Source organism: Aspergillus ochraceoroseus, assembly GCF_002846915.1.
Source record: "Aspergillus ochraceoroseus IBT 24754 chromosome Unknown P175scaffold_9, whole genome shotgun sequence".
Classification (NCBI taxonomy): Eukaryota; Fungi; Ascomycota; class Eurotiomycetes; order Eurotiales; family Aspergillaceae; genus Aspergillus; species Aspergillus ochraceoroseus.
Genome location: NW_024468484.1, coordinates 905,390 through 931,791, shown reverse-complemented (window position 1 = coordinate 931,791; position 26,402 = coordinate 905,390). Strand labels below are relative to the sequence as shown.

Below are 26,402 nucleotides of genomic sequence, written 5' to 3'. Positions count from 1 at the left end.
AATCGACCTCCTTCATTTAGGTTGTAACTTGACAGCTCCTTGCTTGTATCCAACAAATATACATATTGATCGCAGACTTTCCCAAACACCATTCACCATCATGGCTCCTAAGGTCCTCGTTGTTTTGACCTCCCAAGATACAATTCCAGCTAATAACCACCCCACGGGCTGGTATTTGGTACGAGCACCTGTGACGGATTCGTGGCTAGGGGGGAGTACATCTAACGTGATTTGAATATGTAGCCTGAATTTGCACACCCATGGGAAGTACTCCACAGGAAGGTGGACCTCGTTATTGCCTCCCCCAATGGCGGTGCTGCCCCTCTGGATCCATCCTCGGTCAAAGCATTTGAGAATGACCCGGTCTCATCCAAGTTTGTCAAGGAGCAGGAGTCCCTGTGGAAGAACACCGAGAAACTGTCCGACTTTCTTCCCCGTGTCGGGGAATTTGATGCGATCTTCTATGTTGGAGGTCACGGACGTACGTAATTCGTGGAACTTCTACGTATCGACGAGGTTGGTGGCGCTAATTAATATATAGCAATGTTTGATCTTGCTACAGATCCAACGTCTATTGCTCTAATCCAAGCGTTTGCTGTGGCTAAGAAGCCGGTATCTGCCGTCTGCCATGGCCCCTGCGTGTTTGTCAACGTCACCTCTCCTTCAGGCACCCCATTGCTTGCCTCCGCTGCGGTGACCGGATTCTCAAATGCGGAAGAAGACCAAGTGAACATGAGTCCTCTCATGCCATTCATGCTTGAAGATGAACTGCAGCGCGCCTCAGGTGGTCACTATGTCAAGGCAACCGATCCATGGGCCGAGAAGGTAGTAGTTTCCCAAATTGCTGAACTAGGAGGAACAGTGATCACCGGCCAAAACCCGGCCAGTGCAACGGGGGTTGGAAAAGCATTGCTGGCAGCATTGGGATTATAAACCATCCATGACGCCATGGTGCCATTGAACGACATGCCAATGCCGGATTGTATATTTTTATACTACATTCCTCCTTCCGATATCTTTGCAGATGGTAAAATGAATCATATGGCATTAGAATATGTTTCATTTTTTCTGTACTCCTCTATCCAAGGGAACACCATCATAAAGAACCCGATCGAACACGTGTATCTAAAGTGGCATGACATCAAGCTGGTCTAATCTTCATGTGGAGATCCTGCTGATAGGTCAAAAGGTTCCGAACCCTGTGATTCTGAGATCCCATGGGTAACATATGGCGGGTACTTGGGGAAATGTAGAATAGTCTCATGAAAATCTCCGGACACCACTCCAAGCTCCGTTTCCAATTAGTTTCTCTGGTGGGGAACTGCACTTGATTACTCCGTACAAGGGATTGAGATGGGGGTCACATCCTTGCCAAACCCCCGATAGTGGACTTTTGCTGGGCCTGAAACCCATTAATTCACAAATCGCCCGAGCTCGAAGTCGTCCGATCATCCGTCTTCTGCATGTCCACTTCGTTATGCAGGAGAAACAGGGTGGCTCGATTGTGAATTGACGATGTTAGACTCGGACATGTTTAGAGACCACGAATTAGTTCCGATTTTCAGAGCTTCCTGTGAATTATGACTTTAATTCCTTCTGCTGCATTGAATTAGGAACGGAAATACTCCGTACCCTCCGCATCATCCTGAGTAGTTGTGGGGAAAATCTGAGGGACGCCATGTTTCAGCCACTAGGGCCTAATCTGGCTGACTTCTTCAAACCCGTTCTTATCCTTATTAAATCCGTTCAATAGAGCCTAGGTTTAATATACTAAACACGGCTGATCGGCCCTCCTACCGACACTTTTGGAGCCATTCGTCACCAGGGACTTCCATCCCCTCCCAATCTGGAACCCTAAAACCTGTAGCAAAGGCTCAAGCAATACGACACCCACTAGGATCTCGTGTATGTCGAATGTAATTAACTTCACCAAGATACACCCCTTCTGCAAGCTCGTCTCTGGCTGCGGGGCGCTGGAAATGGTGTATGGTATCGGAGTGTAGAAGAATGCTCCATGCAATATCACTTATCCTGGTAATGAGCCAGCCGGGGGGGGGGGGGGGGAGTCTATAGTGGAAACATCGACAGAAATAGAAGAGGAAATCTAGTTTAAATTCCCCCCAATGCCTCCCAAATCATTGCTACACTCTTCACATAAGCGCCCAACCCAATAACTCTTACTATGTGGAACAGTAAGGGTGTCGCCCTTTTGGGCCTAGGATTTCTTGTGGATTCTGCCTACGCTGCAGCATCTCAATCCTACACTTGGAAGAATGTCATTACTGGTGGTATGTCATAACTCTGTGTACATCTACGCAGGAGATATTAATGAGTTATCCACAGGCGGCGGAGGCTTTGTACCTGGCATTGTTTTCAATCCATCTGAAAAAGGACTAGCATATGCTCGTACTGATATTGGAGGGGCATATCGTCTAAACTCAGATGATACATGGACTCCGTTGCAAGACTTTGTGAATAACAGCAACTGGTGGGTAAACGCTGGATGGGGAACAAATGGCAATAGCTTCCACTAATATTGTAGGAATCACTGGGGCGTAGATGCACTTGCTACAGACCCGGTCGACACGGGTCGGCTGTACCTAGCAGTGGGCATGTACACAAATGACTGGGATCCCAATAATGGAGCCATTATGCAATCAACAGACAAAGGCGCAACCTGGACCCAGTCAGCTTTACCATTCAAAGTTGGCGGAAACATGCCAGGACGGGGTATGGGCGAGGTCAGTAGTTTGGTGAATCTATGCCGCAAACAGAGCTGATATCAGACACAGCGACTCGCCGTTGATCCCAACAAAAATAGTATTCTCTTCTTTGGGGCAAGAAGTGGCCACGGGCTCTGGAAGAGCACAGATTATGGTGTCACCTGGAGCAATGTCACTTCTTTCACTTGGACTGGTAGGTAACAGTGATTCGATTGGCCTGGAATCAGACTAATATGCCACAAGGCACGTACTTTCAAAATGCAAGCTCATCATATACTTCCGATCCCGTCGGAATTGCTTGGGTGACCTTCGATGCAACATCAGGTAGTCACGGATCTGCCACCCCTCGGATCTTTGTTGGTAAGTGGAATGGCTAATCAAGTAGTTCTATTAGTGAAGCTGAATGTTTGCAGGTGTGGCGGATACCGGGAAGTCGGTTTTCAAATCCGAAGACGGTGGAGCTACCTGTACGTCTTGTGGAATCAACGTCTAGAGCCACGGTCACGTCTAACTAGAGGCAGGGGCGTGGGTATCCGGTGAACCCATGTACGGCTTCCTGCCGCACAAGGGGGTTCTTTCTCCTTTTGAGAAGACCCTTTATATCTCCTACTCCAACGGTGCCGGTCCGTACGACGGAACAAATGGCACAGTTCACAAGTATAATATTTCATCCGGCGTGTGGACTGATATTAGCCCAACATCTATAGCAAGCACATACTACGGCTATGGGGGTCTCGCAGTTGATTTGCAGGTTCCCGGAACCATCATGGTGGCTGCTCTTAACAGCTGGTGGCCCGATGAGCTCATCTGGCGCAGTACCGACTCCGGTGTGACCTGGTCTCCAATCTGGGCATGGAACGGATATCCTAACGCCAACTATTACTATGACTATAGCATCACTAACGCGCCATGGCTCCACGACAATACCTCGACTGCCGAGTTCCCGGTACGGGTAGGATGGATGGTGGAAGCTTTGTCAATCGATCCATTTGACTCCAACCACTGGCTATACGGCACTGGCGCAACAATTTATGGTGGCCATGATCTGAAGAAGTGGGATTCTGCACACAATGTCACGCTTGAATCACTTGCATACGGAATTGAAGAGATGGCTGTTCTTGGTCTCATTGCTCCTCCCGGAGGCCCAGAGCTCTTGTCTGTAGTCGGTGACGTTGGAGGGTTTTATCATTCCGACCTTGACACGCCGCCCTCACAGTCGTTCCACACTCCCACTTACGGAAGTACAAACGGAATTGACTATGCAGGAAACAAGCCCTCGAATATTGTCCGATCAGGGTCAAGTGATAGCGATCCTACCGTAGCTTTGTCGACTGATTTTGGGAAAACCTGGTCCGCCGACTACGCAGCGACTTCCAGGACAGCAACCGGACATGTTGCCCTGTCTGCCGACGGAGATACGGTGCTTCTCATGTCAAGCGCAGGGGCTATGATATCGAAGTACAGCAGCACGTTCAGCACTGTATCAACTCTTCCATCCGGGGCGGCGATCGCTTCTGACAAGTCTAATAGCACTGTCTTCTACGGAGGATCCGCAGGCAGTTTCTATGTCTCGACCAACGGTGGCACCTCATTTAGCAAAACAGTCAGTCTTGGCTCCAGTACGGCCGTCAATGCCATTCGTGCGCACCCCTCTATTGCAGGTGATGTCTGGGCCTCGACTGACACCGGTCTCTTCCACTCCACCGATTATGGTAGCACCTTTACCAAGATCGGGAGCACTTGTACAGCGGGCTGGAGTTTTGGTCTTGGAAAGGCGTCTTCAACGGGCTCCTATGCTGTGATCTTTGGTTTCTTTACTGTTGATGGAGTGACTGCCCTTTATAAGACCGAAGATCAAGGCACTAACTGGCAGAAAATCTCCGACTCCTTATATGGATTCGGCGCTGTTTCTTCCAATGTTGTTAACGGAGATATGTCAAATTACGGGCGTGTCTTTGTGGGAACTAATGGAAGGGGAATCTTCTATGGTGAACCAAGTGGAAGCCTACCCTCTTCTAGTACACCCTCTACCGCTACGCCGACTACCAATAAAGTGTCTACAACCTCTACAACAACAACGATACCAGGAACTACGACCACAAGCCGTACTACAACCACCACTATTTCAACATCTACTGCGTCAACTACAATCACGCAAACATCTACTACCATCAGCTCATCGGCAACTTCCACTGCCACAGCGTCTCCATACGCGCAATGTGGTGGAAACGGATATACTGGTGCCACAACGTGCCCAAGTGGATGGACCTGCACCCATTATAACGACTATTACTCCCAATGTAAGTGATCCGCCACTTTTGTCCATCTAAGGAGCAAGGTCCTTATCTGAATGTAGGTATTCAATGATGAGAGAGCCCGAAGATGCCCTAGGAGTGCAAGTAAAACGCGACTCCATCGGTCAACCCTTGGTGCAGATCAGGAGTAATCACAGATATATCGATTGACAATCACTTGTCAAAATGTTTAGTTCTAGCTATGTTGTGATTTATATACTGTATTTCATCGATGATTGTCTTATTCTACTGTTCCTTTTTGCCATGTTCCGTAGACTAAAATATTTTGAATTGAATTCTCAAAGGCGCAGTCAAAACTATCAAGGTAATTGGAACGATACATTATACCATATTTCCATCCATCCATCTACAACCTCTAGCTATACACCGTAATAGCCTCTGCCAAATGATCTGCTATCCCCGCATCCAACCTCGGCAGAACCAAGTCGAGCAGCCAGGTCTTCCTGCTGCTCCAAGTTGGCCTTCACCAGGAAAGGGAGAGAGCTACCTAGGTAGGACGAAATTAAGACCGTCCTTAAATCGGCCAGTATTATCGGGGAATGAACCCGTTCAGAGACTTTATCTGATCCATGGGAGGCGCAGGGGCCACGTGAAGTCATATTAACTCTCTAGGTGCATTAATTCAATGTTTCGTCTATCATCTACGTCCGGGTTCTCTACTTGATCTAATACTTGCTCTTCAATCTCCCCTCATCAGCAATCTAAGCTATTGGCGGGGCAGTGGCGATCATATCAAGTGAGAATTTTGTTCATTGAATGCTAGTTAGATCTAGGATAATCCAAACAGGCTCATATGAGGGTCAAAGATATCTTGTAATCGGTTACTCACGAGTTGCCATGGGGTGGTTGGGTGCAGCGAATGTACACGCTCACAAGAGGGATGGGGAAAATGTACTTCATAGGTAGAGAATAGTGATCATAACACCAAGTACTGAAAAGGAGCTTGGGCCAAAACAGGTGAATGAAGTTGGTAAAGAAAAGGTAATAATAACACCGCATGGCAGCCCCGATGATTATCAGCATCCTAACTGGACTATGATCATTTGGAATCCTATAGCAGCTGTGGGAGAGATGGCGCGCATCCAAAGAGGGAGGAAGGAATCACAATGCAGAAAGAAGTTACAGTGGGAGTCATTGAAGGATTGCTATACGAGGTACGGGCTTGCCGTTGTTGCTGGCGCAGCATGTCGAAATCGCTGACGTTCACCACCATTGTCGATGGATAGCCATCGACATTTGGAGGCACAGGTAGAGGTCTGAGACAACCCCATTCAATAACCCAGGAGAGGTGGAAGAGAACTAATTTTCCCTTCTAGTTCCGAATGCCTAAATTAAATCCCTGCTGGGTTCGCCAAAATTTCCTGCATGGGATCGTCCATGGACGCGGGGATATAAAATTAACCTTGCACTTTCACCTTGCTCCCCCCTGCACAACTAGGAGAGCGACGATATCCAGGCTAGTGTATCTTCGCAGGTTAATAACCTGTCTTTTTCTAAAGAGGAACCCAAAGTGGCAAGGTGACTACGGTCAGGGATAAAATCGTCTGGATCAACCCGGTCTACATGTATTTCTCTGGATTGTGTCAGACTGCATCTCGCTTGAGACCAATGGAGTAAAAGAAGAACTGCGTGATCGGTCCTGTAGCACAGCACAGCCGAGATTACCATAGCTTCGAGCATGGCCGTTGCTTATATTACGCCTTTTGTGTATGTGTGCTGATTATCACTTCACTGCGCGAGCTACAGAGTACATTCAGCTCGAGTCTCAGTCGGTCTTCATTATTTGTATTCTTGGCGGCAGAGGTAAGATTGGCCCATTTTCTAAGAGTACCACGCAGTATTTCCTATAGCTGCTTGTTATTCTGGCAATGATCGCAAAATATGTAGGGCGTAGGGTTGCTTGGATGTCTTCGACTGGGGACGGTTTTCATGAAGTTCGGACGTCAGAACTAGCGGAGGAGAAGCCATTACAACAACAATATAAAGAAAAGATAGGACACAGAGGACCGCCTATTTTGACTAGAATAACATCGTCCTTGAGCTTTAGGCTATCTCCGGTCCAGTGTGACCCGGATTACCCTCGTCCTACATCCAGGCCCAAACAACTTGACTTGGCACTAAGCCTCTCTCACTTTATCAATGTTACACATGGAAAGGGTTTGTTTCCGAGTGGATTTGGAATTTCAAGCCAGCCTTCGAAAAAGCACTTGAATCCAACGGTCTCTTCGCTCGTCCCTCGGCCATGGCGGCACAGCACTTTTAAAGTCGACAGCCATAGTCTACAGGGGTTTGAGAAACTCACATGAGCTGGCAATGGATAGTTTGTCTCTGGACCGAAGACAAGAAACCGACTATCAAGTTCCGCATGACGCACGTAGTTGTGAGTGGGTACATGAGTTAACCGATTGATTGCTACGCCAGCATGTATTTAGATGTTGATTGTTTGCACAAAGTACTCTGTAAGTGGCAGGAAATTGAATACAACCCCCCACCCGGCCACTGGCTCCTGCCATTTGTGAAATCTGAGATAATCAGGCGCCCTTAGCTGAGACGCTAATGGTACATTAATCGCAATCGTATATTTGGGATGCCTGCATTGAAGTGCTCTTTCATCATTCGGCGTGAATGGAAAATGGAAAGACAGTCCTGGAGTGCCAAAGCTATAGGAACAGCTCGCTACGAGGAGCTTCGGGAAGATGAGCAGGGCTTTTTAACGTAATGAAAGCGGTCGTTATAGGCGAAGCTCCGGTCTTGCATCGCCCTGACTTGTCATCATCAAATTACTAGAATGACGCACCGCGATATGCAAGTTCCACTCTGATTAGAAGAAAAGCAGCCCAGCCAGCCTTCTTTCAGTCTGTATATTGACTTTCTTTGTTGCAAGTGCAACAGCATCAAGGGTTTCGTTCCTTTAGCTTGGCCGCTCAGACCGTCTTCCATCTTATCGTCAGCCTTGGAACTACACTTGTCCTTATAAACCGATGCATTATACTACTGACCTCGTGTCTCGACATATATAACCCGCTCCTCTAGCGAGATGTAGTCAGGGGTTTTCCGGGAGACCAAGACCAAGCAACCAGTGTATAGGGCCCACGACGTTGAATCTAGGTGGTTTCTCTCTGCTTTTCAGATTATTTTACTCCCCTATGCTATGTTGCTTGAGAGCCTCAGCCACAATGTCCTCAGGGAGTAGTGAGCAGGTGAATTGGGATGATTGGACTCAAGTCACCGAGCCAGGACTCCGAAAGCGCATCCAAAATCGAGTGTCACAGCGCAGACATCGTAAGAACGCGAGCAGAGAGGTCCAAGAAATCTTCGAAGAGCTAACCATAAAGCCCTAAATATATATAGGCGAAAGAAAAAGACTTCAGAACCACCTCATACAACTAGAGTTAGGCCCATCCACTGCGCTTAACTCGCACCCTGCTACAGATATAGAGAATCCCGAACAACGCCCTACAACACCCACAGTATCTGCTACCAGAAAAAGTGGCCATGATGCTACGCCTCATATCCCAACCGCATTCAAATCACCTGAAGACCTCAATAGCCACCTTCCTAGCAGACCTTCTAAGAAATGCTTAGATTGGCCCGAAATTGATGCGCCCTTTTTCGTTGACGACTTGCATGTGCCCAAGGAGCAGGAAGCGCTTGAAAAACCGGATCTCATGCCACAGAAAGCCCCGGGGGAGGAGTTACCCCCTGAATTATCTCAAAATTATGGGCAGGAGTACTACTCGATTCCGATGGGCTGCAATTTCTCCGAGGCTTTATCTCGACCATCCTCCTTGCTTTTTGGCGCCGATATTCCCCAGACGAATAAAGACATCGCAGTTCAAAGGGAACAGGCCAACGGACAATATGGCCTTAACTACACGGATGGGTTATCATATTGGCAAAAGAACCTGCGCCTTTCAAGTCACAGTTTATTAGAGTCATATCCAACCACCAGTCCTCCCGCTCTAGAACGTTGGAGGACACAACAGAGGCAACGCAATTCAAACCCGGAGCCAGAACACTCACCATCATCCCATTACACGGTCCACAAATCTACCCAGGTAAGTTTCAAACATATTGAAGAGAGCCCCAAGTGCTACCGCGCCGTGATGCGAGCCCTTTCTCAATCAGGGAAAATTCGAATCCCGCACCAGAACCCCCCTTTTGTTATTCCCTGATCCCTCAATTGTTCGATAAGTTGACTTGTCCCGTCTCACAGGCCATAGGAAGCGAAAAGAGTGTTCGTATAAGATGCGGATGCCATCTACATCGCAATCATAGACAATGGGAGCAGCTACGTCAGATCATCCAGCGAAATCCCCAGCTCCGCCAATTAGCGCGGCAACCCAATGTGAGGATCAATATCGGGGCACCTCCACAAGCGGACGACCTGGATGCTTCCAGTGTTCCCAGTAGAATGGGTCTATTATCTGAACCTCGTACTGGGTCCTGGTATATGCGCGAGATTCAAAATGGCCGGGAACGGATGATTGTTATCTACATCGATCCCACAACAAGCGTTGAGCAAACCTAATCTCGAGCAATTACTCTCATCATGGGTGTATCTGGCAGTCACTGATTCAGGGTGAGGTTACCCAACTGGAATCGGAAATTTCCCCCGCAATAGAAGATTCATAGAGGCACAGTCCGCTCTAAATGGACTCCCGTTTGCTAAACTGTAATCGGAAATCAAACACATATACGGAATATATTGAACCTATTTGTAGTTTCGACTGCATTTTTGGGAGAAGGTTTCTACTAGTATGGCAGGCTTTCATGTCTATTCTCCCGGTGGATTCAGTTACCTTTCCAAATTCTATTGGAGCTTTAGATTCGCTCACGTATCATCCATCTAACCCTGCAGCACCACGCTAGTAAGCGAATGCTCGTCAACAGAGTGATGAAATAAGTAGCAGCGGGGTGCAGCTCATATTGCTCATTATTTTTGTAAAAGAGGTGTCAGTAGTCCTAAAAGTATGGCTTCATAACTGAATCTGATGCTGACTGCAGGACTGCAATATTGCTTGCCATTGGGTTATCATTAGTAGCATGTACTTAAATAGGGCAAATCGATCAGCGCATGCACTAATCCGTAACCAAAAGACGGACACCCTTGCTATCCATTTTCACAAAAGGGATAAAAATGTCGTGTTTTACCCTGACATCTTCAATAGTCGTCTCAAACAGCTCAAAATTCATGCGACGCAAGAGGGTCGAAATGACAAGCAGGATCTCCGTGCGAGCCAAACTGATCTGGTTAGTGGGTGTCAAAGTCAGTCAAGGCAAGTAGAGACATGACATACTGCATTCCAATACACTGGCGAGAGCCTTTGGAGAAAGCAACCATGTACTTCTCCAGACGCTTGCGCTCTGCAGGATCCGTCCATCGATCGGGGTTGAAGCGATAGGAATCGGGGAAAACGGATTCGTTGTGGTGCATTAGCAGGCAGCTCATACTAACCGGGGTCTAGGATCATGATAAGCGAGGGTCTCGAGGAGTCAAGCTTGTTCCACGTACCCCTGGCGGAATGGTCCAGTCCTTATACTTCAGAACGTTGTACGGAGCAATTCGAGGAAGACGTGCGGTCACACCATACGACAGCCTATAGCGAATTCAGAAATTGATCTCGGGACTTGGGAGTGAGTGGCTTCGGATTTATGTACCTGATTCCTTCCAACATGACGCCATTCTGTGGAATTAGCGAGAATCCAACATTTCATGTCAACAACACTCACAAAATACGGCAGCTGTTCGAGCTGGATCAGAGATGGCTCATCTCCCAAGGTGCTTAATTCCGTCTTCAACTTGGTCATAATCACCGGATCATTCAGCAGGTAAAAGAAGATGTAGCTCATCGCTTTGGCCGTGGTTTCTGCACCTGCTGAGACTAGAACCTGCATCTCCTGCGCAAGTCGGGCTTCGCTCTTCTCCTGTGTCGGTAATTCACTGTTGAGGACGTCTTCGAACAGGGTCACCCGGCCTCCTTCGGGCGTCTCTTCGCGTTTTTCACGGTGTTTCTTCGTGATCTCGGCAATACGCCTTCGACAACGACGTTGGAACCCGAAGAAGAGTTCCATGCCGGGGTTTAGCCATGCCGTAAGCGCCTCGGGCATTGCCAGAAGGAGGGGCAATAGAAAGGCAACGGGCCGGATGAAGACGAGGGTTTTGGCTGTCCCGCAGAGGGTGTGTTGCCACTGGGGAATAAAGTCCGGTTCATCAAGGTAGCGATAGCCGTCGCCCATGGTATAATCGGTGATAACATCGGTTGTGTAACAAGTAAGAGGATACTCGATATTGATAGCTTGACCCGTGTTCTTCAGCTCTTCAAGCCGGGTACAAAGTTTGTTAACTAGTTTCTTGAGGGCAGGCTCCTGCTCCCGAATACGGGCCGTGGAGAAAAAAGGATTCATGTGTGACCGGATCAAGCGATGACGATAATGATCCTCTGCGGTTATGAGGGCCAGCGGGGCATTAAAGGTGCGCTGATAGTAATCATATTTGTTGCGAGGGCTGTCGCGCGAGTAGATTACTTCGTAGAAGTCGGGATCATTGACATGCAGTTCAGTGGGACTAATCCGGACAATAGGGCCTGCATCAGCAAAGATCAGTTCTTATAATCAAGCACCACGCAAGAAGTGGAAAAAATATATATATATATATTTATTTACCGTATTTCTCATGCAGCTCCCCAATATGGAACGTGAACTGCCCGTTACGGATGGCTTCCCAGTAGAACTCATAAAATACCGTTAGGGCTGCCAGCCGAGGACCAGGAAAGTGGGCAATGGGCGACAGATAAAGGCGATAGATCACGATGGACAGGATATAGACCGAGAAAAGCACCGCAGCAACGGCGTAAGGGTACAACAGGAGTAGATGCAGCGACTCCATTATAGACAGTGCAGCACTCCGTACTGCCGGGTCCTGCGAGCCACCAGAGCCATTCTGTCGGGACGGGACGCTTCAGATTTTTGTACTCGTCTACGCCGGGTACTCGCTCAAATAATTTACAATAATCAAATCATGGCTGGTAGGCCTAAGGGGTCTGACCGTCACACTGGAAATGGCAACGGCGTTGCAATGAGGGGGGAACCGAATATCAAGAACCGCACTCTGCGGCGAGGACGATAGTGATGAATCCTGCCAAATACCCCCGTACAGTTTCTGTCAAACTAGAAACTGAGGAATTGACCGACTGGACGGTACTTTTCTCCCACAATGGGATTGTCCCCGACACCTCGATCCACTGCGGGCCATTACTAGCCACTTGCAACCAGGGAGAGACCAAATTGGCGGGAATAGCTCCCACCATTGCCTACTAGACTCTTGCCCTCTTTATATTAGTGCATATTCCTTCGTCAGGGAACGAACGTACTCCAGATGCTGAAGGTTGAACAAATCTCGCTCACATCCGATAGAAACTTAAGACCCTAATCCTTCTTCTCAGGCTCCAATAGCAGCGCTGGACGAGTTGTACATGGTCTGTGGCATTCAAGTTGCATCCTACCGTCCGATTATTCACGGGCAATGACATGATAATGCGCATGTCAACGGTATGGCGATGCATTTGACTTTGAAGGATCATGCACTAACTAATCAACGCCCCTCTGCCTGACTCAATTTAGATTTTCTTCAACGTCTTGCCCGTCCAGGCGTTCCGAGAATCAAACCTGGCCCGGCCGGGAAAGCGGAGGTTGGGTCGCGCTAAATTAATCTTAATGAATCCGAGCGAGGTTACTCAGGATGTACTGTGTGCTTCGTGTCGGGATTCCCAAAATCCTAGTGGCTTCATGCTTTCGAAGTCATGCCCAGGCGAACCTCCACCAGTAAAACCGGGAGTCATACTCGAAATTCTTATGCAGAAATGATGAAATATTGCATAGATCCATAGATAGCACACGCTCAGTGGCAGAACATTACTGGGTCAAAACACGTCTACGACTTAGAAGATATATATTACTCTAGTGCTTCACTGCTCAAGAAACAATCACAGCTTCCGCATCATGCAAGATACCTTAGCCACTGCTTAAATAGTTGGGCATGTTATTTGATCAATTTTCATAGCTGCTTTATTCTGTAAATATGCCACTATGCGGCCATACGTCACCGGCCGACGAACCTTTCGCGACTTTCCATTGCCAACACAAGTTCTTCTTACAAAGATTCGGTAAGTTGAGAAGGATGCTTGGCCAACTCGACCTAGAATACAGACTGACTTTCGGTGTTCACAGGAAGTATGGAAAGTTACGTGCGTCCGCCTTGAGTACACCCTGCCATAATGTAATATAAAGGTTTTAAAGCATAAGGAATTCGTCATTTTTCGTGACCAGATTCCTTCTCTACCCATGTATTGAAAATGAATAATGTATGTCGACAAAGGACGGATATAAACTGCTTAATCCTCCTCCCCTTAAAAGGTCGTAGCTTTTTGCTGGCGATTTGATCAACTCTTATTCTTCGTCGGCACTTTCCTGTGTCGTTTTTATTTACATGATGAACTTGTTATTTCTCCTCTCTCCGTTAGCAAACGCGGTCTTTACCGCCGCAGAACTAGCCACCACCACAGTAAGTCCTATCTTCAAAGACAGTACATACTTCATGCTAACTCGGACTAGCACTATAGTGATGGCCTGGTTGGCGCCTGTGGCTGTGGAGACAGTTCAGGAGCATACTCATGGCAGGTTAGCATTATCTCCAACTACACTATTGTTCATGTCCCCCCAGCTAAAGCCAGCACAGTTCGGCATCGGGAACGCTACCTACACCGCTGCGGGCTCGCAGGCACTCTTTGACTCTTCCGGAGAAGGGTGGTGCGGCTCCGGCTGCGGCAAATGCTACCGACTGACATCGACCGGGGTGTCCGCCTGCCCTACCTGCGGTGAAGGCGGCGAAGCAGGTAGAAGCATCACGGTGATGCTCACAAACCTATGCCCCTACGTGACGAACGAGGAGTGGTGCCCAAATGCAGGCGGTATAAATGCCTATGGATACGCCCATCATTTCGACATCATGTCTCCTGATGTGATCTTCGGCGACAATGTCGTGGTGGAATTTAGCCAAGTTGACTGTCCGCTGGTAGCAAGGATGGATTGGAGGAGGTGCGAGTGTTCTAGTCGTCCATGAGTTCAAATTGAAATAAAAGTTTCTATTGACCCCGTGTTTTATGTTTGTAGTGTGAACTTGGCTCGTAGACAGCTGTGTGTAGGAACTACTCGTCTTTATGGGGTTCGTTTACAAGCAAATGAACTCATGGCCGACAACGTGGATGACATGTGCAGGGAACGGTATTCCGAAAAAAAAAAAAAAAAAAAAAAACAAAAATCATCACTATCGAAATAGTATCTCCATAAGTAGCATCATAATTGTATCCCGTATGAACAGCGATTATCATTATTAATCATCACCAGCTCAAATAGTGACAATCTTTAGCCGGGCTCTCTGCACATGCCGGACCTGTAGAATCTTTGCCGTCTGGATTTGGACTTGAGGAGGAGTCTTAGGCGTTGCCGGGTAGTTCTCAATCCGGCCGCCATCATGAATCATGGCGGTGCGATCTAGGAAATTCCGAGCTCTGACATGCGGATCAAGATCCCAGTAGTTGGCAGAGATCTGCTCTACAATCTCCTCACGCCGCAATATAGCCTGTTTCAACTCCTCTTCATCTTGCGATCCCGTAGCGGAGATCCAACGCGAAGTCGCAGCTAGGAACTGCTCTGCGATAGATTGTCGCTCAGCTAATAGAGTGTCTCGCGTAGCGTAATCCTCCATCTGACGATTCTCGTCCGGCTCCGGCTCCGGATACTCATACTCCCAGTCTTCGCTGCTGCCGAGTTCACTAGCAATCTGATCTAACGCGATGAATTGCTCGAGGTCCTTGATTGTTCGGGTGAAGTGAACTTTAGCAGCGAGAGCAGGGTCCATCCATCCTTTTATGACCCTCCAGATTCCTAGACAGGGTCAGCTTGGATTACCTAGTTATGATCCCTCCTTTTGAACAAACCAGCAAAAATCCGAGGAGCATTGTGAAGAAGGAGAACTCCTAGAGATTCAGGGTAATACGTTTCGAAACAGCGGATGATGAATTTAACAGGAGCATATTCCTGTCAGTCTCAGTAGGTTTCTCGTTCCCCGGTTCAAGTCCAGAGCTCTTACCATATTGGCGAGAGAGAAGCCTGTCATGTCGAAGACAACCGTCTAAACATAGGAGGTTGGTGTTAGAAAAAGCATCAATTCGGCCCAAGGAAAGAAGCATACAGCAGTCTCTATCGGAGGTGAGATGACAAGTCGAACTGATTCATATATATGTGTGATAAACTGATTGAGCGCATCCTTGCTTTGGGCTCCAGGTTGATGTAAGCGCACTCTTACCACGCAAACAGGCTGGTTGAGCCTGTCCACCCCATAAACGTAGCATTTCCCCATCCTTAACTGCGAGATAAATCCCCTTGCTTCCCCAGAGCTGTATTTATCCATCAAATTTTGCTCCTGTTGGGCAGCGTATAGCTCTCCTCGTGGCAGTAGAACATTATCCACCTTCATCTCCTTCAAGCGCCATATAAGTGAGTTCAGAAGCAGCACCAGAGCTTTATTCACCTCCCACCTACATCTTCGCAAATATCGGAGTAAATATACGTCTGGCGGTTCGTGTTTGGCGGCGGTCAGAACACCGAATCGCACATCCTCAGGCGACAGGCATGAGAGGAATCGGCGCACAGAGCGGCCTTCAGATGCAGTAAGGCCTGCATCACGGAATGTCTGGACTAGTCTAGCTTGATGGATGGAAACAGAGGTCCGGCTGCCCTTGCCAGAGAGGGTAGGTTCGGTTCGTGAAAAGAGGGAATTTGTGCGACTGAGGGAACGAGGCGGCAACGGCAATGGGGATGATTTTACACGCTCGAGGCTGTTGACATGCACTAGTTGCTCAATTGCTGCTACCGATGACGCCCCAGCTAGATGTAAAAGAAGGGCCCAGAATTGTTGCAGCCGGGCCTCTTGCTCTGCTGATAGATTACCCAGGAACCCCGGCGGGATGGTAGTTTGCGTCATTATCACTCTGAAACCCATCTCTTTTCTTAGGATAGTAAAGTAAGAGCCATAAGGAAAGAATGTAGAATGATTATTTCGCTGACTTAACAGGTCTCTTCCCCCTCTGTATGCGACACGCGTGCAACACTTTCCCCGCTGATAGACCGACTGGCCCATCCTCGGCTGAAAGAGCTAGGGAACCACCTGCAGCGATCACAGATACGGATCCCTTACCCCCGTCGAGGCATGATTGGCTGTTGTGAAGGCCTTTCTAGGCTTGGAGGTGAAGCTAACTCGAAGCCAAACTGCCAAAGGGCTGCTCATTTCAGTTCCTTCGTGATTATGCCAGGCCGTGAAACATGTTACACGATTGTGGAACTTCTAGCATCACTTCTTCATACGCGGTAGTATTGGCTATCTTGATTTATGGTAGGCCTATTCCGTATATAACTCCCTTAATTGTAGGGTTTATCTGGCACATAAAAGGGTAGCCAATATCATGCTCCTCTGTGTTCTCTCATGCTATGATTATCATCGTAAAATTCTTGTCCCGAAATCACCCATGCGTGTTTGAGCTTCGATATCCCGGGCTCATGCCCGGATTATACCTGAGGAAATATCACGATTTATCCGAGTCCCTTTGATTCTATTTGATGCCTGCTGTAATCTGTTCCGGGTGTCTCCGTATGAATGTAGCACGAGACGTATAGCTCCCGGCCAAGACGAGATCCGGGTAGTAGCCCCAGAGGCAGCAACGGAGTAGCTAAAAGCTGGCATAAATTCGGCAGAAACAGGGCATAGGTATGAATGGCATTTAGGCCGACGATACCATGCCAGATACACCGGAAGAGCCTGCGAATAACGCGGGGGGCCTGGGTGATTTTCGCCTTTCTTTCCCTGTCAAGAAGAGCCAGTTCGTGGCGGAGGAAATAGCACCGTTTTCAGCATCTGATGGAAGATATTCAGGGGTTCCGTTGCTAACGACAACTGGCCCCTGGGTTTCCGAAGATCTGGGAAAATTATGGCCCCTAACTTCCTCCACGGACAGGCTGATACGAGACGTAAGTCTTCCTATGCCATAAAATTCACAGAATCAATGACCGTCATAGCATCTTCTCCAGAATTTTCGGACTTACTAGAGGCGATATCTCCATCAATAGAAAGAATTCTCGTGCAGGTCGCTTCAGATATCCCGTAGGGATTATGCCCCTCAATGGCCACAAAATTTACTCATTACAGGGCGCAGAATCCTACCAGACCCTATAATCAGCCTAATTATGACGATACCTCTTATCTTGAAGACAGGGGTAGTCTTTTCTGAAGCTGTGGTAAAGTGATCCCGGCTTGCTCTCTGCCCGTATCCGAACTGCATGCCCGCATTCCCCGAGACAAGGGAACTTTGGTGATAAAAGCTCTTGATTTGATCATGATGAGAAAATTTTTATCTTCAATATCAAGACACTACTCTCCCAGTACTGCTCAATCCTATACTTATTATTGGCCATCTTCTTTCTGTAGCTTAGATACACTTTACAGCGCGGCGCTAGTTCTAAATGTATAAGTGGAATAGGGGACTGCCTAGGAAAGAAGATATCCAAAGTTCTAGATATCAGGGCGAGGGTTAGGTATACTATTTCCATAGTGATTATGTTTCTTTTCCGGAATACCGTTCCCTGTACATGTGCAGCAATATTGATGATTCAAGCTAATAGCGTAACTAGGGGAAGGGTCCAGATGGTATCCCTTTCCACGCATACACACACAGTTTGATATCCTAATGGTTTTTAAGGTACCAGTAAGGGCAATGGTATGAACTCTATATTGGTCGTACCCCAAGGGTTTTCCATGGTTTTTAAGATCATATGAATGGCTCCCTAGCTTTGGGTGTAAACATTATAGTCATGTCTACGGAATATGGATCCTGGAAGAAATGATCAGTTGCCACCCCCCCAAAAGACACGGATAGTTCTGCTCTGGTGGCTCGGGAGTGAGGTGCTGGTTGTAATTCCAATAAAATAGGAGACTTATTGCTAACTAGCAGAACCCTGTGCGAGGGAGACCATGCAGTCCGGGTGACAAGTCACGAAACTTATACTGGCGCCTGCGAACAAACACGCCTTGAGAAGAGCAAAGCCACCAGCTATGTTCGCCAGCAGTACAATGTGGCCAATAGGGAGGCAAATCATTGACTACGGTCAGCTATTGATTGGTGAGCTTTGTGCTGCAGCCTGCACCCTGCGATCCCTGTGCATATCCTACCAGCGGACAGGATTTATGCGATGGGAACCATAAAATGTAGACACATTGAAGAATCGGCATGCGCATAAGGTCCCAATCTTGAAATCGCCGGGTCACGACCCCATTATCTCTCCAATGGATGCAGGTTTCCTATGGAGAAAACAACCGATCCTTTCGCTTGGGGAGCTTTGTGGTTTCTTTTGGCAAGCAAGAGACAACAATTAAGGCCCTCGGTCTCCGAGCTCTCTTGGAAACAACTGGGGATTCATAAACACTTCCTGCCTTGTTTCGAATAGTCTAAAATTACTATATCATGCAGCAGAACCGGTGGCCGAATCACGGCGGACTTTTCAGGACTCACTCGGGAAGAGCAGAAGTGTACCTGAGCTCCAAGTCCTGTCCACGGATCGAATTTGTTCTTCTATTTGGTTAAAGAGATAGCCCCTATATGGCAAGGAAAGCTAAGAGGGAAAGAAATATATATTTACTATGGAGACTTCGGAATCATCTGCGCCTAATTCATCCTATGTTTCTCTACCCGCCCCGGTAGGTTTGAACCCACTTATATTACTGCACCTTTCTGATAGACATGATGCTTCAGACAGGAAATTTGTCGAGATACCCCACTGGATGCATGAACCACCTCCCCCAAGGCAAATCCATGAAGCATCATCTAAACGGAAACATGAACTCGGATACCAATAGTGGCCCCGATATTGAATTAAGCGGGCAGCTACATGGCCACGTTAGCGGCGAGGTCAACGGCCATGTCAAGAGACTTTTGAAAGGCGATATTGATGGAGACATGAAATCCTCCCTAGAGCATGGCACGAATAAACATTCCGATAAAGACTCCCCTCAACATTTCAGTTACTCGTCTGAGCCAGAAAATGGCCCAAAGGCGTGGGAGATAGTGTCACGATGGGAGACATCTCTTGGACCAAGTCACGAACACTGGTGGAGACTCACTGGTCCGCAATTGTCAACGATGCTGGAAGAAGCGGGATATCCAGTACATAAGCAGCTTGAAATTGTGCTCTTCCACTATCACCGAGTAGTAAGTATTGACTTTTTAGTAAGGATCGTACGCTTCTTACAAGCCTAACTTAATCACCTCTAGGTGCCTTATATGGGCCCCAAACCCGAGCTCGATGGCAGCTTCAAATGGAAATCTCTCGTATCCTCGGACGGAGTACCTCTAGAGTATTCCTGGAAGTGGGACACACCTAGTAAAGACCCCGAGATCCGCTTCACCATTGAGGCCATCAACGAGTTTAGTGGTACAGTCGCGGACCCTCTGAACCAAACCCCCGCAATAGAGTTACTGCAAGGTCTAGAGGGGAGAGTCCCCGATCTAAATCAAGACTGGACAAGTCACTTCCTATCCAACTTTTATGACCATGATAAGGCTAAGTACTTGCGCGAGGCAGAAGATGGGTCGGGAATGCCCTTACGGTCGACGATGCTGGTATGTTTTGAATTAGGCAGGAATGTTATCTCCACGAAAACATACATGGGCCCCCGGAGGCTGGGACAGCAAGGATTCGCCTGTCTAGCGCAGTATATGCCTGCAATCCGTCAACTTGGTCCCAGCCGTGCACTTGACATTTTGAATGATTTTCTGGGAACCAGCAAAGAAGGAAGCTACTTGAGGCCATTCATGCTGGCTGTTGACAACGTCGAACCACCTTCTTCAAGACTGAAACTTTACTTTGCAACAGTTCGAACAAGCTTTGCATCAATGCGGGAAATCATGACGCTAGGGGGTAGGGTATCTAGTGACAAGATAGAACAGAAGTTACGAACCCTACATGAGCTTGTCAAAGCAATTATGCCTGTGCCGCTAGATCTGCCCGACAACGCAGATATCCCGGGCCCTGAGCTGCCAGAGTACAGTGCAGATGCCACTGCATCTACCAGTATCGACTTAGCCACGGAGCGGCCGAATTTTGTTGTGGGTTACCAGTACTATTTTGATATAGCTCCTGGGGCAGAGTTCCCGGATATCAAATTCTACGCTCCTATTCGCAAGGATATGATGGATGATCTCACCGTTGCGAATGGCTTGACCCGGTGGATGGAATCTCAGGGGCGTGGTGCATTCTGTCAAAACTATATGCGAGTTTTGAGGGGGCTAGCTGGTGAGCGGAGCCTGAGTGAGTGCCATGGGATCCAGACCCATATTTGTTGCATGATCAAGAAGGATGGGCAGTTCGATATCACATCGTATCTTGCGCCTGGAGTGCCTGGTTCGTCTAACTGATGTATTGGGGAAACTTGAGGCGGTTGTTTGACGCGAATCAGAGTTGAGATAGATCTATGGACATGGATTTCTAGTCATAGGTTACTGTTTTGCCTAATATAATGTCACCAAGTGAGCTTTCAGCAGAAGCTCTCTGATATATAGTACTCAGATATCATGTTCCATTGGGCTTTATTAGAGATATGTTTTGTATCATAACACGCTGGCACAATATACAATCTGTCTAGGATGAATGTCGAATAACCACACAGGCTTTTATCTATCCCCGTATATCATCTTTTCGATAGCTTCTCTTTCTCCACTCTGTTCAACCAATCCTCTGAAAATCCCATATTCAGTCTGCATTAATGCAGCAGGACTGTCCATCTCCGCCACCTTTCCTTCATCCATGACGATGATCCGGTCAAAGTCAGCGATCGTAGAGAGACGATGAGCGATTACGAGCAATGTACAACCGTGGATCTCCTGTCGAAGCGTCCGCTGGATGCGGAGATCAGACTCCATATCGATTGACGCCGTGGCCTCATCCATAATCAAAATTTTAGGGCGGGAGACAAGAGCACGCGCTAGGCAGAGCAGCTGTCTCTGTCCCTGCGAGAGATTTTTCCCACCTTCTGCGATCAAGAAAGAGAGAGAGAACACGTCATTCGTCGCGGTTGGTTTGCCTGGTTCACCGGCAGCCATGTCTTCGGAAAAAGAAAGAAGGGAGACCTTCTCCAAAGCATTGTGCAGCTCTGTATCATCGTGTTGGCTGAACGGATCTAGAACTTCCCGAACCGTGCCCGCGAAAACAACAGGGTCTTGTGAGATAAGGCCCAGCCTAGAACGGAGATCGTGCAGCCGCACATGGGAAATGTCGATTCCGTCAATATGAATCGACCCCGATCGGGCTTCTAGACATCGCAGAAGCGTCATAGCCAGTGAGGATTTACCAGCACCGGTTCTCCCCACAATGCCTATGCGTTCACCTTGCCGGATGAAGAAATCGAGACCGTTCAAAACAGGCGGTAAATCGGGAGCATAGCCGACATATAGCGCAGTGACCTGAATCTCGCCCTTGGTCGGCCAGGAAGCTGGGACTTCAATGCCCGATTTTGATTCCTGTTCTAGCTGCGTGTACTCGACTAGGCGCTCGGCGGCGTTGAAGTCGATTTCAACCTGAGCGTAGTGCGACAATAACCACGAGATATGGTCTGACATCTCTAGTGCAAAACTAAGGGCGAATCCAGCAAGGGGTGCGTCTATGGTACGAATGCTCACAAATATCATGGACACAGATGCGACGAACTAACAGGTTAGTAAGGACTGACTTCAGACTGGGGGAGCTGGTTTGGAAATGGCAACTTACAACAGCTGCAACCATGCTCAGCCAAAAGGCCATCCAGCAAGTAAAAAGCCGTCTGTGCCAAAGAGCCTGGCAGTGCGTATCGATCAAGTCGTACATCCGCTCAATGTAGTCCTTCCCTCGCCCAAATGCTCGAATAGTAGGGAGGCCGGTAAGCAGTGATCCAACAAGCTCAAAAATGGGCGACCTAGCAGTACTCTCTAATCTCTTTGCCTCTCGAGCTCCCGTAACGTAGAAATAGCCGACTGCCCACGAAGCTAGGAGAGCCAATGCGCCGAGCCCTACAACGACGGGTGATGTAACAAGCGCTGCCACGATGACTCCAAGAATCATCACACAGCTATGCAGCAGGTATGATAGATCTAGTGCAAGGTCAGAGTCAAGGACGCCGAAATCCGAAGTAAAACGGTTCAGAATCTGGCCAACGGGCGTTGTGTCGAGGAAATGAAGAGGGACCGTGAGAATGGTCTTGGTGAATTGTTCAAACACCACTTGGGATGCTCGGATGGATCCGCTAACAATAATCTGCGTGCAGAGAAGGTCCAGGACCCACGATAGGGAGGATATCCCTAAATAAATGGACCCATAGTATACCAGGCGCCGGTCAAGCTGGATCCCACTTTTACTACGTGGGAGGATGATAACCTGATGCCCAGAGGTGTCAACAAGTGCTGAAGGCGTGCTTTTGTCATCGTACGCTCTTGTCCAGATCGAAACCCAGTAGGGAGCTGCAAGATGAAGCAGCAGAGCCAGGATGAAGAAAATAATAATCAGAGCCCAGTGAAAGTAACCCCCACTGGATTTCAGGTAGAACTTGTAAACTTTCGCTTTAACCACACCGCGCGCTCGCGTCTCTTCTTCGTAAAATGTGTTAGCTTTGGAGTCAGACTTGGACTGATGAGTACTAGATCGCTCGAGGCGTGGTCGTGACTCTAGTCGACTATCCAGCGATGATGTATCCGAGTTTCCGTCGTCAAGTGTTCCCTCGGAGGAAGAATGTGGGAGACGGCCATCTGGATGACCCGCATACAAAACGTTTCCATTCTCTAGTTTCACCAGGTATGATGCAGCCTGCAGGCACAATCGTACATGATGGGTTGCCAGGATCCTCGTTCTACCTTCTGTCAAGCTCCCAGTCAGAGCATTCTCGTAAAGATGACGACCTACATGGGAATCGACAGCGCTGAAGATGTCGTCGAAAACAAGGATACTGGCCCGGCTGTACAGCGCCCGTGCCAGTGCCAGTCGCCACTTTTGCCCTCCGCTGAGATTGATCCCATTGGAACCAATGTCGGTTTTATCTCCATCAGGGAAAGTTTGGAGGTCAGGGGTGAGTGCGCAGGCTTTAACGACCTGGTCATAGCGGGTAGGGTTAAATGGAAGACCAAACAGGATAGCATCCCGAATGGTCGCATTCTCAATCCAAGGATCTTGAGCAACATAAGCAATGACTCCATGAACGATCCAGTTCTGGGGGTTGGCCTCCAAGCTCGAGGCAGATTCAGCGGTTGGGACAGCAACTTTTCCACTCAAGACTTCCGCCTCGCCGATGAGGGAGCGAAGAAGCAGTGTTTTACCGGCGCCGCTGCGGCCAGATATAATGGTGAGTTTTCCCGATGGAAGGTCAAGATTGAGATCTTTTAATTGAAACTGGGTTTCTGACTCCTCGCGTGTGCTTGACGGCCAAGTAATAGCGGCATTTTGCAACGAAATAGTCTCTCCCAGTATCCTTCCGTCCTCGTACTCGTCAAAGGCAAGAAAGTCCTCAATGCGCCTCATACTAACCGAAGCGTCCAGAAGATCAGTCAGAACTTCGGGGAAGATGCTCAATATGTTCTGCAAGTTTTCGAATAGGGATATGGCTGTAAAGGCTGTCGACGCTGAAATGGCCCCATTGACATAAATATGGGTAGTGATTGAGAGGAAGCTCATGGACAGCGGCCCAAAAGTCCAGATAGCCGACAAGTAGACATTCAGTTGGAAAACATCTCGCTGCTTATCCAGTTCTTTGCCTCGTAGCCTCATGATCTTGCTATACCACTCGTGCTCGAGGGCACTGAATTTGATCTGTCGCATACCGCGTACCATTTCTGTTAAGGCAGAGGACTTTTCATCCCGACGTTCCATTAGACCTTGTTCACGCTTGCTGTATCGTTTGGTTAAGTAGTAGTAAAGAGGCGTCAGTAAGAAGGGAATGGCGCATCCAGCGAGCGTGGACCTCCAGCCCATCAAATACGTCAAAAAGACAACGGTAATGCTAAGTTCGAGGATAGAATCAAGCAGCAAATAGCTATACGCGACGAAATCCGAAATCTTTTCCACATCGACCCCGAGAAGATTAAGGATAGAGTGCTTAGTTCCAGAGGGAAAGTCGTCCTCCTCGTCGCTATCATCATCGTCTTCGTCTTCATCATCGCCAGCAGCTGGTAGAGCAACGTCTTTCAAGCCCATAGCCTTTCGAGATATGACCGCGAATAGCTGTTCATTAATAGGAAGGGAGATCTTCAGGTCGGCGACAAAGTCTCTCAACGAGATGAACCATGACACCAAAACCATGGAGAGCCCAAGACTGAGTGCCGTAAGCCATAGCTGAAGCTGATTGTTTGCGCCAGCATCACGCTCTTCGAATAGTCGTAGGATGGTGAGAAGCATGAAATGGGGTAGAAAATGAAAGGCATTTGTGAACAACTGAATAGTCACTTGGAGGGCAATGTCCCTCCAGTAGATCTTAAGCCACTTTTTCCATCCTGTTGAAGTAGCACTGGCCGTGGGGAAGGCATCGGCGAGCGTTCTGGCGCGTACTTCGTCCCCTACTAGAGGAAGATCGTCGGTATTCAGATGTCCGTTCTTTGCCGCGAGAGCAAGTGTTTTGTACGCCCAAGAAAAGGTATATCTATTAAGAAACGAAACTGAATCTTGTGCATCAATCACTCGGCCATCGCGGTAACCAGCCCCTGCCCGGGGGAGGGAAAGGTTGACCAAAAGAAGAATGAGCGCAGCAACGAGTTCAAGAATGCTGCGGGCATCTGATGCAGTAAGCGTCAACCCACGGCGCCTGTTATGTAGCTCAACTGTGTATGGCAAGGCAATTGAAAGACTGAGAGCCAACGTTCCCAATGCGCTGTAAACACCGAGTGTATATCTATCTTCGGATCGTCGACGGCTGATGAGGATGATAGCCTGGACGAGGGTCAACAACTGTAAAAGCATCAGCCCCTGATCTGTATTTGGGGATTCCTTGTGGTCCCGTAAATACCCAAGCTACGAAACGCAAAAACTCTGGAATTGGCGCCTTATTCGTGTTCAAGATGCAGGATGAAAGCGCCGAAATTGTGGCCACGCCAACCACTGCGACCAAAGTGACTCTCTGCCATTTTGATTGCGGCGGCTTCCCCTTAGCAATGACCTCAGTATCAATATTTGGATCGAGTGCCTGGTATCGTTTCTCGACTTGGTTGTAAGCCAGCAGCAGTTGCCGGACATGGGGTATCGACACGAGCGTCGTGGCCGTCAGACCGGCTATGGACGCGCCTACAGAGGGATAGGAGAGGTCGCGGAGGGACATTGAGAAAAACACAGGGCTATCAGGTTCCAATCGAACTGCCTAGCGGTGGGAATTACAATCAATAAAGACATCAGTAGGGACAGAGAGCTAGGCGGGAGAGAACTTTAATAGAAGAAGCTAAAACCCTGGGGTTTTCCAAGGGTTTGGGATGACTCCCTTGAATCAGTTCCGGCGAAAACAGTCAGTCATTCTTGCTGACCGTCAGATTCGGGCACCCGTTCGGGTAACTGTATGTGACTCCTAGAGGAGTAACTGTAGAAAGTATGTTATAGTGACTCACACTAGTCCCAAGCCCTTACAGAGATTGGAATAGAAACTGTCGGAATATCCTTAATATGACTATCTATGAATAATTGCCGTAGGACTTGAGCGAATCCGGGAGATAGATCATGTTGGTGTCTGCACTTCTAAGGCAAGCCCTAGTTCCTGCCTATGCCATCAGATTAGGATACCCAGATCGATAGCATTCTAAACAAGAGTGACGATAGGTTTCAAGATGATAATAGTACTGTATCTTGGTAGTGGAAATGTTGAGAGGCAGATGGACTTGATATCATTCTGTCGTCCATAAAATTCGACCTTTGAACTTAGCCACGGCTACTCGTACACATAAGGCTACTCCAGTACTATATAGTCTTTAACGCATCTCCAGAATACGGTTCTTCTTTACCCCCTGTCACCTCAACTCCCTCATTTTCATATTGGTTGTCTGTCCAAGAATACTTGGCGTCAGCTTGCTTGCTGTAAATGACTTACTATCCAAGCTAATACGTAGAATAGTGCATTGGAATCGTTCCGGTCGCCGGAGCCAATATCTGGGAAAGTCCGGTATATTGGCTCGCTACATGCGTCTAGTTTATTTGTCTGGAGGCAAACACATGGATTGTTAATGCAGCTTAGGGAGTTTGACCATCAATCTATTCCATGGCG

General features: G+C 48.2%; 9 protein-coding genes across 9 annotated transcripts; 6 read left to right on the top strand and 3 right to left on the bottom strand.

The window, feature by feature from the left end:
• Window positions 1-100: 100 nt before the first annotated feature.
• P175DRAFT_0405653 (type 1 glutamine amidotransferase domain-containing protein) lies at window positions 101-927 on the top strand (the record flags this gene model as incomplete). Its single annotated transcript, XM_040893023.1, has 3 exons — window positions 101-178; window positions 244-481; window positions 542-927. Coding segments are annotated over 3 exons (702 nt in total), but the record flags the coding sequence as incomplete, so codon positions are not given.
• A 1,255-nt stretch (window positions 928-2,182) lies between these two features.
• Window positions 2,183-5,031, top strand: P175DRAFT_0496104 (uncharacterized protein; the record flags this gene model as incomplete). The annotated part of the gene is made up of 5 exons (XM_040896108.1): window positions 2,183-2,288; window positions 2,320-2,488; window positions 2,543-2,741; window positions 2,921-3,083; window positions 3,239-5,031. 5 exons carry the CDS (start codon window positions 2,183-2,185, stop codon window positions 5,029-5,031), a joined length of 2,430 nt encoding a protein of 809 aa, XP_040749338.1.
• Window positions 5,032-8,214: 3,183 nt separating this feature from the next.
• P175DRAFT_0535688 (uncharacterized protein) lies at window positions 8,215-9,569 on the top strand (the record flags this gene model as incomplete). Its single annotated transcript, XM_040900246.1, has 3 exons — window positions 8,215-8,320; window positions 8,390-9,096; window positions 9,255-9,569. 3 exons carry the CDS (start codon window positions 8,215-8,217, stop codon window positions 9,567-9,569), a joined length of 1,128 nt encoding a protein of 375 aa, XP_040749337.1.
• Window positions 9,570-9,954: 385 nt separating this feature from the next.
• P175DRAFT_0504684 (cytochrome P450) lies at window positions 9,955-12,026 on the bottom strand. Its single transcript, XM_040897928.1, has 6 exons — window positions 11,705-12,026; window positions 10,772-11,625; window positions 10,700-10,725; window positions 10,554-10,638; window positions 10,339-10,502; window positions 9,955-10,283 (listed from the first exon to the last, which is right to left on the bottom strand). Exons 1-6 carry the CDS (start codon window positions 11,925-11,927, stop codon window positions 10,121-10,123), a joined length of 1,515 nt encoding a protein of 504 aa, XP_040749336.1. The 5' UTR covers window positions 11,928-12,026; the 3' UTR covers window positions 9,955-10,120.
• Window positions 12,027-13,392: 1,366 nt separating this feature from the next.
• Window positions 13,393-14,159, top strand: P175DRAFT_0496101 (uncharacterized protein; the record flags this gene model as incomplete). The annotated part of the gene is made up of 4 exons (XM_040896107.1): window positions 13,393-13,401; window positions 13,461-13,601; window positions 13,652-13,717; window positions 13,761-14,159. The coding sequence occupies 4 exons, from the start codon at window positions 13,393-13,395 to the stop codon at window positions 14,157-14,159; spliced, it is 615 nt and encodes a 204-aa protein (XP_040749335.1).
• A 285-nt stretch (window positions 14,160-14,444) lies between these two features.
• P175DRAFT_0526439 (CRAL-TRIO domain-containing protein) lies at window positions 14,445-16,082 on the bottom strand (the record flags this gene model as incomplete). Its single annotated transcript, XM_040899470.1, has 4 exons — window positions 14,445-14,983; window positions 15,037-15,136; window positions 15,189-15,230; window positions 15,291-16,082. The coding sequence occupies 4 exons, from the start codon at window positions 16,080-16,082 to the stop codon at window positions 14,445-14,447; spliced, it is 1,473 nt and encodes a 490-aa protein (XP_040749334.1).
• Window positions 16,083-16,862: 780 nt separating this feature from the next.
• On the top strand, window positions 16,863-17,297 carry P175DRAFT_0504683 (uncharacterized protein). The gene has a single exon (XM_040897927.1). The coding sequence runs from the start codon at window positions 17,083-17,085 to the stop codon at window positions 17,257-17,259; it is 177 nt and encodes a 58-aa protein (XP_040749333.1). The 5' UTR covers window positions 16,863-17,082; the 3' UTR covers window positions 17,260-17,297.
• Window positions 17,298-19,104: 1,807 nt separating this feature from the next.
• On the top strand, window positions 19,105-20,562 carry P175DRAFT_0445473 (uncharacterized protein; the record flags this gene model as incomplete). Its single annotated transcript, XM_040894285.1, has 2 exons — window positions 19,105-19,356; window positions 19,420-20,562. 2 exons carry the CDS (start codon window positions 19,105-19,107, stop codon window positions 20,560-20,562), a joined length of 1,395 nt encoding a protein of 464 aa, XP_040749332.1.
• Window positions 20,563-20,817: 255 nt separating this feature from the next.
• On the bottom strand, window positions 20,818-25,472 carry P175DRAFT_0445436 (putative ABC transporter; the record flags this gene model as incomplete). Its single annotated transcript, XM_040894284.1, has 3 exons — window positions 20,818-21,849; window positions 21,911-25,087; window positions 25,164-25,472. The coding sequence occupies 3 exons, from the start codon at window positions 25,470-25,472 to the stop codon at window positions 20,818-20,820; spliced, it is 4,518 nt and encodes a 1,505-aa protein (XP_040749331.1).
• Between the last annotated feature and the right edge of the window lie 930 nt (window positions 25,473-26,402).

What these genes read in the sequence shown, in the direction of transcription:
- P175DRAFT_0504684 (XM_040897928.1), bottom strand. Translation starts at nt 11,927, where the DNA reads ATGGAGTCGCTGCATCTACTCCTGTTGTACCCTTACGCCGTTGCTGCG. An exon ending in ACTGGACCATTCCGCCAGGG is followed by an intron (nt 10,503 to 10,553) that starts GTACGTGGAACA and finishes TCATGATCCTAG; the next exon opens with ACCCCGGTTAGTATGAGCTG. An exon ending in CGCCAGTGTATTGGAATGCA is followed by an intron (nt 10,284 to 10,338) that starts GTATGTCATGTC and finishes TAACCAGATCAG; the next exon opens with TTTGGCTCGCACGGAGATCC.
- P175DRAFT_0504683 (XM_040897927.1), top strand. Translation starts at nt 17,083, where the DNA reads ATGGCCCCTAACTTCCTCCACGGACAGGCTGATACGAGACGTAAGTCT.